Below are 12,500 nucleotides of genomic sequence, written 5' to 3'. Positions count from 1 at the left end.
ACAGGGGCTGCACATTCAGGCTCATCCTTTTTCCTCGCCCGGGATTCGAACCTGGGCCTTCTTGGTTGTGAGCCGAGCGTGCTAACCACTACACTACGCTACGCGGTGTGTGTGTGTGTGTGTGTGTGTGTGTGTGTGTGTGTGTGTGTGTGTGTGTGTGTGTGTGTGTGTGTGTGTGTGTGTGTGTGTGTGTGTGTGTGTGTGTGTGTGTGTGTGTGTGTGTGTGTGTGTGTGTGTGTGTGTGTGTGTGTGTGTGTGTGTGTGTGTGTGTGTGTGTGTGTGTGTGTGTGTGTGTGTGTGTGTGTGTGTCCTTCTGGGATATCATTGTGTTACAAAAACTTGTGTGTAAATACAGTCACACACACACACACACTAGAAATACCTCTCTCTCTCTCTCTCTCTCTCTCTCTCTCTCTCTCTCTCTCTCTCTCTCTCTCTCTCTCTCTCTCTCTTGAATCATCATTGAGTTATCAGGTGCATCAATTATTCAGCCCCAGCCATGTAATTTTTTACCCCCAAGGAGCAAGTTCAGCCCTGGTTGGGAATGACTGGACCAAAGCCTGATAAGAGTAGTGGAGACAAGACGCCGAAACGTTTCACAATACAGTCCTGTCATGCTCCGCCTCACAGTGCCTTGGGATTCCCTGAAGACACTACTAAGTGTTGCCAATTAGTCAGGTTAGTGCGTGGTGTGGCAGCAGCATACCCTGCCTCTGCACTGAGGCCACAGCTCCCACCACTCCACAGGAAGGAAGCATCAACACTACAAAGCTGCGAGGATCCTGCTGCATCTGATGCCAGCGCGACAAGAGGCACACTGGCGCCTTTACACAAGTGCTGCTTTATCTAATATTGACACAACACTTTACTATACTACAGGAGTGATGACATTCATGAAGGACACAGCCTGGTATCTTTCCACGTCACGCACAAAAAGAGGCTTTAAGTGGCGTGTTGAGGGCCACAAGGCACCCAGGGCTCAAGACACACGCCAGTCTGCTCTACGCAGCACCAAGCCACAGTCGCCTTGGTCAGGTCCTCTGGCCAGCAATTACCTGCGATGCAGTTCCTTGTGTTCCTCGCCATGGGCGTGGCCGTGGCCCAGGCAAGCGCCACGCCTCCCACAGCTGAGGAGAATAGCTGTTCAGGCCTCAAGGACGATCGCTCCCTTCTGTCCAGCCTACTAGCGGTAACTGGCTACAGTGATGCTTGCGTGGCCGCCGCCCTGGACTTCTGTAGTAGTGGACAAGAGGACAGCCGCTACGCGTCCCTCATGGAGGTAAGGGTCAGGCCAGTCTCTGTCTAAGCCTGGGCCAGACTGCTCTCTAAGGGGAAGGTATTATTATTGACAAAATACTTCTAATTTATCAAGGTGTGCTTGTACCAATTGTTGTTTGAGCACAACTGATTGTGTGTGTTCATTAACGGGAACCAAATACAAAAACATTAAAGTTGAATCACATAACTTGCTGGTCATATACTTCCCTAGTTACGTTTCCTTACGTGGAGTGATCTGATCCTTGTTCCCAGCAACACTTCACAGCCACTCCTGCCAATGGCCGGATTTCTCGGAGAGGGTTCTACCACATGCAGGAGGGGAAAAATCAAAATCCTTCTCTCTCTCTCTCTCTCTCTCTCTCTCTCTCTCTCTCTCTCTCTCTCTCTCTCTCTCTCTCTCTCTCTCTCTCTCTATATATATATATATATATATATATATATATATATATATATATATATATATATATATATATATATATATATATATATATATATATATATATATATATATATATATATACATTATACAAAAATCGATTTATTTAGTTTAAGTATTTTTATTTAAATGGATTTTTATCTAAATTATTATTTTTAATGAATCCTTGTGTGTCTGCATTCATGATTTATTTCAGTCTTATGACGCCATTTTCTTGTATTAAACTTGGTCAATGTTTAATGAAATCACAGTTTACCAAGATAAGTTTTTCACATAAAAATCATGAGTAGGACAAATAGTTTTAATCAGATTTGTTACCTTAAAGTAACTACTACGTAAATACAAACAAACAGAAGAGGAGCTGTAATCAAACATATAAATACACAAAATATATATATATATATATATATATATATATATATATATATATATATATATATATATATATATATATATATATATATATATATATATATATATATATATATATATATATATATATATATATATATATATATATATATATATATATATATATATATATATATATATATATATATATATATATATATATATATATTCTACGACATTCGCTCCTCGGAACGAATAGTCTTGCGGGAGAAAATGACTACATGGTAACTTGGATTAGTCCATGAAATGTTTTTGAAAGCAGAGAGTAATGGATTCAGTGTTTGACATATTGACAGAAGGGAAAGTTGTGTTTTATAACACTGCTCTTTGCCTGGGCTAACAAAACGGCTGTGTTTGTTTGAAACAAAGTGTTGTACTGTAGTGATGTACAATGCCTGAAAAATGTACAGGCCACGATTACATAGTATGAAAGTTAGTTTCACTGGAATGGTGAGATAAATAGAAAAATAAGCAGTATAACTATTGGTAATGAAAAGACTGAGTGCGTTGGTGAAGAAATGAAGCGAGGAGGGACGCCAGGATGTACCGCACCACAAACACAGTGGTGCGGCGCCCTTAAATGTTTGACACCTACATGCTCTCTACAGACAGTTAAAGGCGTATCCTCTCCATACCCGAAAAAAAAAAAAAAGAGGAGCGAGTTTATGCAATGTGATGCTCACGTCAGAGGGCCTTTTAACCGCGAACACCGCTAACTATATATATATATATATATATATATATATATATATATATATATATATATATATATATATATATATATATATATATATATATATATATATATATTTACGTCGTATATATTTACGTTTGTATTTACGTCTGACGTAAACCTGGTCACTGTTTGGCCTTCGCTTTACAGGAGGCGAGGGAAGTGGTGCAGCAGGTGAGTGCTGCTGTAAACAAATGGGAGTCTCGGCCGCGTCACTGCAAGGACTTACTGGACTCCGGGGACAGCGGGAGCGGCCTGCGCCAGGTATACCCTTACCCTGGGCGACCCCACCACCGCGTGCCCGTGTTTTGTGACCACACCGTCGACGGCGGGGGATGGACCGTCTTCCAGCGGCGCACCAGTGATGCCGTCCGCCAAGATTTCTACCGCACTTGGGTCGAGTATCAGTTGGGCTTTGGTGACCTGGAGGGTGAATTCTGGCTGGGCCTTGACCTTCTGCACCAGCTGACCTCCACCACCCTGCAGCAGCTACGAATTGACCTGGACGATTACGAGGGAGAACATCGGTGGGCTGAGTATGGATTCTTCCACGTGGGCGCACCAGAGACCAAGTTCCGCCTCAGTGTTGGAAGGTGAGGCCCTTCACCCTCTCTCTCTCTCTCTCTCTCTCTCTCTCTCTCTCTCTCTCTCTCTCTCTCTCTCTCTCTCTCTCTCTCTGTATTAAATATATATATATATATATATATATATATATATATATATATATATATATATATATATATATATATATATATATATATATATATATATATATATATATAATTTACCTTTTATTTTGATTGAGAAAAGGCAAAAATATAATAATATAACTATCCGTTCCGTGTCGCCAGAGGCAGCACCCTGTCCTTTATGCCTCAGCCAGCCCTACCCTGTTGCTGACTGTCCCTTTTTCCTTACCTCTTATTCCTTTGTTTCTTTCTATTCTTTCTTTCTATTTCGTATCCCTGCTGTTTCTCCAGACTCTCTCTCTCTCTCTCTCTCTCTCTCTCTCTCTCTCTCTCTCTCTCTCTCTCTCTCTCTCTCTCTCTCTCTCTCTCTCTCTCATATATATATATATATATATATATATATATATATATATATATATATATATATATATATATATATATATCCTGATTACTGATGTAGCCATTTTTATTTACACATTCTTGTTGTATCTCCTATGCCACTTAAAGATCTCTACCGGATCCCCTCTTAGCCTTAGCCTATGAAATGTAAATTTATAAATTTCAGTCTCCTTTCGTGAGAAATTCTCATTTTTATCTTTTTTTTTTTTATTCATATTGATTCTAACAGACCTATATCCTTCCTGCAATACTGGGACCAGAACTGCACAGTATAATGCACACAGCAGATGAGGTCTGATCAGCGCCAAATATAATTTTAATATTGCTTCGGTATTTTTACTTTTAAAGCCACTAAAATTAATCCCAATAACCGAATTGCTTTATTTCTGGCCTCCACGCATTGTTTTCTTAGACGGAGACGAGAACTAACTATAAGTCCTATGTCTTTTTCATTCTTTGAATTTAACATCTCATCTTCTTTATTGCATGCCTACTGTGTGGGTTTCTTCTATTTACGCTAAGTACTTTGCGTTTGTTAGTATCAAACGGCATTTGTCATCTGTCTGTCCATTCGTTCATCCTATGCGATGGCACCCGAATCTGACCTAATTCATCTACCAATTTCGTGTCATCCGAAAGTTTACCAACACCGCTATTAATGCCACTATCCAGATCAGTAAGATATATTAAAAATAACAATGGCCCTAACACTGATCCCTGCGGCAGCCCACTAATTACTTGATCCCACTCGGACCTTGAGCCGTTTATTATAACTCTGTTGCCTGTCGCCAAGCGACGAACTTATCTAGCCTAACACCTTCTCATCTATCCCGTGCACCCTAGCCTTTCTGTCTGTTTTATCAAATTATTCTCATCTAAATGCTTCCTAATGTTCCTCACGATTACTGATTCCATTACTTTACCTGCCATTGAAGTTAAGCTGACTGACAGGTGTATATAATCAGACGTTAACGTTTTATCTTCTTTCTTAAAGATGGGCACTACATTGGCCTGCCTCCACATTACCAGTACCTCTCCTGAGTCCAGTGATTTGCTAAACACGGTAACTGGCGGCTCACTAATAACCTCTTTGCATTCCTTAAGTACTCTGGGATATATTTGGTCTGGTCCTGGTGACAATTTTTTTTTCAGGCCGTTCCACTGTCTCCTTAGTTATGAAAATATACATCAGCTTTTCATTCTCTTCTGCTCTAAAAATCAGTTCACTCTCCAGCATTTCCTGCATGTTTGCCTGGGTGGACAATTAAAAAAATTACCTGTTCAGAATTTTATTCATCTCTTCCCCAGAACAAACTAACTTTCCATTACATGCCTTAAATGGACCTATTGTTTCTCTATTTTTCGTCCTATAGTTAGATAGATAAATAGATAGATAGATAGATAGATAGATATATAGAAAGATAGATTGAAATAGAGATAGACAGATATAAATAGACAGATAGATAAGATATTATCTCTTTTTCTCATGTGTGTGTGTGTGTGTGTGTGTGTGTGTGTGTGTGTGTGTGTGTGTGTGTGTGTGTGTGTGTGTGTGTGTGTGTGTGTGTGTGTGTTAACAGTTACAGTGGAGACGCAGGGGACAGCTTCTCAAGGCACAACGGCCAAGCATTCAGCACCCATGATGCTGACAACGACAGTCATGAGACTTATAACTGTGCCGAAAGGTAAGTGTTGCCATGCCACACAGCTCAACAGTGACACCACACAACATGCAGACAAGTGCTGTCACACAACAAAAAACAACACAAAATAAAGATTCGTATTAGTTTTGGTTCTCCGCTCCGTGACACTCTCCACTTGGGTCCACACTCTTCCGACCAAGGTAATGGACAGCCACGCACTCTGCATGAGTTTCTCTGTTGCTGATCGTGGCGTCAGGGCAAACCCAACCTTCAGGTCCATCATCACGTCCGTTGTACTGCGTCACAAGCCGCTGCTTTAGCCAAACATCTTCAAGTCCACACTTTACACTGCGCCACTTCCTAATGTGATGCTTCCCTTTCTTGTCACTCATATCCCCTCACTTCTGGAGTCTGGCTCCACCACGTGGAACACTGTATTTTTTTTTTTTTTTTTTTTTTTATGTAGGAAGGATACTGGCCAAGGGCAACAAAAATCTAATAAAAAAAATGCCCACTGAAATGCCAGTCCCTTAAAAGGGTCAAAGCAGTGGTCAAAAATTGGTGGATAAGTGTCTTGAAACCTCCCTCTTGAAGGAATTCAAGTCATAGGAAGGTGGAAATACAGAAGCAGGCAAGGAGTTCCAGAGTTTACCAGAGAAAGGGATGAATGATTGAGAATACTGGTTAACTCTTGCGTTAGAGAGGTGGACAGAATAGGAGTGAGAGAAAGAAGAAAGTCTTGTGCAGCGAGGCCGCGGAAGGAGGGGAGGCATGCAGTTAGCAAGATCAGAAGAGCAGTTAGCATGAAAATAGCGGTAGAAGACAGCTAGAGATGCAACATTGCGGCGGTGAGAGAGAGGCTGAAGACAGTCAGTTAGAGGAGAGGAGTTGATGAGACGAAAAGCTTTTGATTCCACCCTGTCTAGAACAGCAGTATGAGTGGAACCCCCCAGACATGTGAAGCATACTCCATACATGGACGGATAAGGCCCTTGTACAGAGTTAGCAGCTGGGGGGTGAGAAAAACTGGCGGAGACGTCTCAGAACACCTAACTTCATAGAAGCTGTTTTAGCTAGAGATGAGATGTGAAGTTTCCAGTTCAGATTATAAGTAAAGGACAGACCGAGGATGTTCAGTGTAGAAGAGGGGGACAGTTGAGTGTCATTGAAGAAGAGGGGATAGTTGTCTGGAAGATTGTGTCGAGTTGATAGATGGAGGAATTGAGTTTTTGAGGCATTGAACAATAACCAAGTTTGCTCTGCCCCAATCAGAAATTTTAGAAAGATCAGAAGTCAGGCGTTCTGTGGCTTCCCTGCGTGATATGTTTACCTCCTGAAGGGTTGGACGTCTATGAAAAGACGTGGAAAAGTGCAGGGTGGTATCATCAGCATAGGAGTGGATAGGACAAGAAGTTTGGTTTAGAAGATCATTAATGAATAATAAGAAGAGAGTGGGTGACAGGACAGAACCCTGAGGAACACCACTGTTAATAGATTTAGGAGAAGAACAGTGACCGTCTACCACAGCAGCAATAGAACGGTCAGAAAGGAAACTTGAGATGAAGTTACAGAGAGAAGGATAGAAACCGTAGGAGGGTAGTTTGGAAATCAAAGCTTTGTGCCAGACTCTATCAAAGGCTTTTGATATGTCCAAGGCAACAGCAAAAGTTTCACCAAAGTCTCTAAAAGAGGATGACCAAGACTCATTAAGGAAAGCCAGAAGATCACCAGTAGAGCGGCCTTGACGGAACCCATACTGGCGATCAGATAGAAGGTTGTGAAGTGATAGATGTTTAAGAATCTTCCTGTTGAGGATAGATTCAAAAACTTTAGATAAGCAGGAAATTAAAGCAATAGGACGGTAGTTTGAGGGATTAGAGCGGTCACCCTTTTTAGGAACAGGTTGAATGTAGGCAAACTTCCAGCAAGAAGGAAAGGTAGATGTTGACAGACAGAGCTGAAAGAGTTTGACTAGGCAAGGTGCAAGCACGGAGGCACAGTTTCGGAGAACAATAGGAGGGACCCCATCAGGTCCATAAGCCTTCCGAGGGTTTAGGCCAGCGAGGGCATGGAAAACATCATTACGAAGAATTTTAATACGAGGCATGAAGTAGTCAGAGGGTGGAGGAGAGGGAGGAACAAGCCCAGAATCGTCCAAGGTAGAGTTTTTAGCAAAGGTTTGAGCAAAGAGTTCAGCTTTAGAAATAGATGTTGATAGCAGTGGTGCCATCTGGTTGAAGTAGAGGAGGGAAAGAAGAAGCAAAGTTATTGGAGATATTTTTGGCTAGATGCCAGAAAATCACGAGGGGAGTCAGATCTTGAAAGGTTTTGACATTTTCTGTTAATGAAGGAGTTTTTGGCTAGTTGGAGAACAGACTTGGCATGGTTCCGGGCAGAAATATAAAGTGCGTGAGATTCTGGTGAAGGAAGGCTTAAGTACCTTTTGTGGGCCACCTCTCTATCATGTATAGCACGAGAACAAGCTGTGTTAAACCAAGGTTTAGAAGGTTTAGGACGAGAAAAAGAGTGAGGGAATGTACGCCTCCATGCCAGACACTATCACCTCTGTTATGCGCTCAGCACACAAAGACGGGTCTCTGACACGGAAGCAGTAGTCATTCCAAGGAAAATCAGCAAAATACCGCCTCAGGTCCCCCCAACTAGCAGAGGCAAAACGCCAGAGGCACCTTCGCTTAGGGGGATCCTGAGGAGGGATTGGAGTGATAGGACAAGATAAAGATATGAGATTGTGATCGGAGGAGCCCAACGGAGAAGAGAGGGTGACAGCATAAGCAGAAGGATTAGAGGTCAGGAAAAGGTCAAGAATGTTGGGCGTATATCCAAGACGGTCAGGAATACGAGTAGGGTGTTGCACCAATTGCTCTAGGTCATGGAGGATAGCAAAGTTGTAGGCTAGTTCACCAGGATGGTCAGTGAAGGGAGAGGAAAGCCAAAGCTGGTGGTGAACATTAAAGTCTCCAAGAATGGAGATCTCTGCAAAAGGGAAGAGGGTCAGAATGTGCTCCACTTTGGAAGTTAAGTAGTCAAAGAATTTCTTATAGTCAGAGGAGTTAGGAGAGAGGTATACAGCACAGATAAATTTAGTATGAAAATGACTCTGTAGTCGTAGCCAGATGGTGGAAAACTCGGAAGATTCAAGAGCGTGGGCACGAGAGCTGTGTCGCTCACCGTAAGTCACTGGACTCGTGGCACTGACAACGTGTGTGCTCAGCGTCCTGAGGCCGTGGTCACACGGTTTCAGTCACAAGGTCGCCCGACACGTGTCATGCATCAGTCACGGAATACATTAGCTTTTATAATCATTACTCTTATACGTACACTAATGCATCAGTTATGAATACCTTACATATATACTCTAATGCATCACTTATGAATACCTTATTAACATTTATAATCATCACTCTTATATGCAAACTAAAACGGGATTACAACAAACTTACGTACTGGGGTCTAATACAGGGTTTGTGGGGAAATCAGAGTTGAGTCAAGTCGTAACACCTCTCTCTCTCTCTCTCTCTCTCTCTCTCTCCTCTCTCTCTCTCTCTCTCTCTCTCTCTCTCTCTCTCTCTCTGAAGACAGGACAACAATCTGGCCCCTTCTGAGGCTGCTGGACCCGATATGCGACCACATGCGACCCATTCTGCTATAGAGTCATCAGAAATCCTGTCTTATCTACCCTTCGCGACACATCATCAACTTTACCATGTAAACACGACCCTCACTACCTCTCTACACCTTCTCGCACAACTTCACTACTCCAATTAACTATTCCATTTACCTTCTTTTCCTTATTGTTACACATCCTTTACTGTCCTTTTCGTCTCTCTTCGCTCTCCTTCGCTTTTCCTCCCTCTCTCTCTCTCTCTCTCTCTCTCTCTCTCTCTCTCTCTCTCTCTCTCTCTCTCTCTCTCTCTCTCTCTCTCTTTTCCCTCTACGGCGATAACACCTCCCAGGGCTCTACATCCAACAGCGGGACTTTGTTCCGCAAGTACGCTACGATCTTTACAGATTTTTTTTTTTCGGTGACAGAATAATCTCCTGACAACCTTCAGAAGTAGTGAAGTTGTGTTCCTTTTACTTGGATAAATGAAGTAGTGCACATTTGCAGTCTTCCCTCAGCCGCCATCAAACTTAAGTTCAGTTTTCAAGTGTATTTTCAGTTTTGAAGTGTATTTTTTAAGTAAAAGAAACAAAAGTGCTGGCAAATAAAATGGTGCAAGTTTTATAAATTGACCTGACTGGATCCCGAGGGAAACATTTCACAAATACAAAGTGAGTGGGAGGGAAGCGGCCACGCAGTGGTGAGCGGAGCGGTCAGTCTGTCTTCCCTCGGTCATGGCGCATTCCCTTCACAGAAAACATCACTTTTCTAATTACTTGCACCAAATGCAATGTGCATATTTTACTTAGACACCGATTGGAAAGAAAACTAAAGATCACGTATCCTCAGACACTACATGACAAAGGAATGAGTGTGCGTGTGTATGATGTTTGTACCAAATCTTGTGTGACTGTTCCGTTCCTTTCAGATACCGCGGAGCTTTTTGGTATAATAAGTACTATCACTCTAATCTGAACGGCTACCAATATGTGGGCAACCACACCACCCCACGCCGATGGCATCAACTGGTATGACTGGAAGGGCCACCACTACTCCCTGAAGCGAACGTCCATGATGACCCGCCCCGCCTTCTGAGCCGCTCTTGTGTTGGCTGTGGCCGGCACGGTGGGAGGCGTGCACACAAGCACAGAACACTGTGCACAGGACGCGCTTCCAGACCACCACCACCACCACCACCACCACCACCTCTCCAAGCTCCTCTGACGCTACTCTCAGCCTGAGCGCCTCTCTCTCTCTCCCGCAAACCTCCGGAGTGGCTGGCCCCTCACAGCCCGAGTCACTGCGCTGCTTGCCTCCTCACACGGCCACGAGACGTGCACACCGTGCGTCCCTGCACCGGGCTGTGCCTGCTCGTAGTCTCGTGACGCTGTTAGGTATTTCATTATATCCTGTGAGTTAATTACACAAGCAGGTAGGCTCTCTCTCTCTCTCTCTCTCTCTCTCTCTCCTCTCTCTCTCTCTCTCTCTCTCTCTCTCTCTCTCTCTCTCTCTCTCTCCCGCAAATCTCCGGAGTGGCTGGCCCCTCACAAAACACACACACACACACACACACACACACACGCGCGCGCGCGCGCACAAACACAGACAATGCACGTAGCGAAGTAGAAGTGATCATATACCTTGTCTGAGAGAGAGAGAGAGAGAGAGAGAGAGAGAGAGAGAGAGAGAGAGAGAGAGAGAGAGAGAGAGAGAGAGAGAGAGAGAGAGAGAGAGAGAGAGAGAGAGAGAGAGAGAGAGAGAGACTGGGGACTGCACATCGACACGAGTGCCAAATGAACTTACTTTCCTAAATAAGAATTTTTTTTCGATTATTTGAACTAAATCTTCATGAAATTCAGCTTTACAAATATTCTGTATCTAAACTTACAATTACATACATCTAATTTGCTATTCCCTCCTATTTTATCCTGATTTTCAATCCAAAGCTGGATGTTGCGTCTATGTGCGCAGCGACTTAAGCTGCTAACGTGCCCACGCTCTCCAATCACTTCACAACCTTCTATCTGATCGCCAGTATGGGTTCCGTCAAGACCGCTCTACTGATCTTCTGGCTTTCCTTACTGAGTCTTGGGCATCCTCTTTTAGAGATTTTGGTGAAACTTTTGCTGTTGCTTTAAACACATCAAAAGCTTTTGATAGAGTCTGGCACAAAGCTTTGATTTCAAACTACCCTCCTAAGGCTTTCATCCTTCTCTCTGTAATTTCATCTCAAGTTTCCTTTCTGACCGTTCTTTTGTTGCTGTGGTATATATATATATATATATATATATATATATATATATATATATATAATATATATATATATATATATATATATATATATATATATATATATATATATATATATATATATATATATATATGGTATAATATATATGAGAAGAGAGAGGGAGAGAGAGAATGTACTATGCATGTGATCAGTATGTACGAGTATGGTTGCTTAATTTAGATGGGCAACAATGTCTGACCATGCAGTTTTCTTTTGTTTGTGGCCTTTATTATATGTTTTTCTTTCCTCTGTGAGTTTACAAGGAGTAACGCTTCATAGCTGCACTAATTTCTTTCACTGCTGAACCGCCAACCGTCCTCTGCGTCCATCTTGAGGCGACGAGCGTGGCGGCACGTTGGCCCGTCAGGAAGGGCGGCGCTTTGTTTACATCCGCCAAATTATCGACATGTCCTTCACTGACATATTACTCATAATAATGCTCAGAAACAGTCTAGAATGACTTAGAAATATTAAAGATTAATTCACAAACATAAACTACCACCAAAAGAGTGCCATCTTATTACATTTGATTTAAAATAATGTCGCTACATTTAGAAAAGCCGCTACTTTAGCGGCTTTTCTACCCCTAGGAGTAACTTTTACTTTGAAACTAAAAGTTATTTTTAGGAGCAACTTCTACGAGCAAAGTCGAAGATAAAAACACTTCTAGGAGTGCTGCAAGGAGTACTCCTGGGAGTCTTTATTAATACGGGCCCAGACGCCCTTTAGAGAAGGTTTCAGGCCTAAGACAATGAAGAATAAAGGGTTAAGGGATAAAGGGCTAAATTGGGTTCATTAAACACGCCACCCTGAGCCTTGCGTGGCCAGCCATTACCGAGACATTATTTTGACGTTCCTAACTTACGACAACTCATTAATTAAGCCCACGCACAGGTAACTCCAGCAGGTGAGGAGAGGTGAAGAGTGGTAGTAGTAGTAGTAGTAGTAGTAGTAGTAGTAGTAGTAGTAGTAGTAGTTGTTGTTGTTGTTGTTGTTGTT

General features: G+C 42.5%; 1 protein-coding gene across 1 annotated transcript; it reads left to right on the top strand.

Annotated features, from left to right (window-relative positions):
• The first annotated feature begins 726 nt into the window (after positions 1-726).
• LOC135092217 (ryncolin-1-like) lies at positions 727-10,678 on the top strand. Its single transcript, XM_063990549.1, is given in 5 exon segments — positions 727-1,279; positions 3,009-3,451; positions 5,527-5,631; positions 10,140-10,218; positions 10,220-10,678. Coding segments are annotated over 5 exon segments (933 nt in total). The 5' UTR covers positions 727-1,060; the 3' UTR covers positions 10,307-10,678.
• Positions 10,679-12,500: the final 1,822 nt, after the last annotated feature.

Source organism: Scylla paramamosain, chromosome 39 (genome assembly GCF_035594125.1).
Source record: "Scylla paramamosain isolate STU-SP2022 chromosome 39, ASM3559412v1, whole genome shotgun sequence".
Taxonomy (NCBI): domain Eukaryota; kingdom Metazoa; phylum Arthropoda; class Malacostraca; order Decapoda; family Portunidae; genus Scylla; species Scylla paramamosain.
This window is presented reverse-complemented; position numbering and strand designations above follow the sequence as displayed.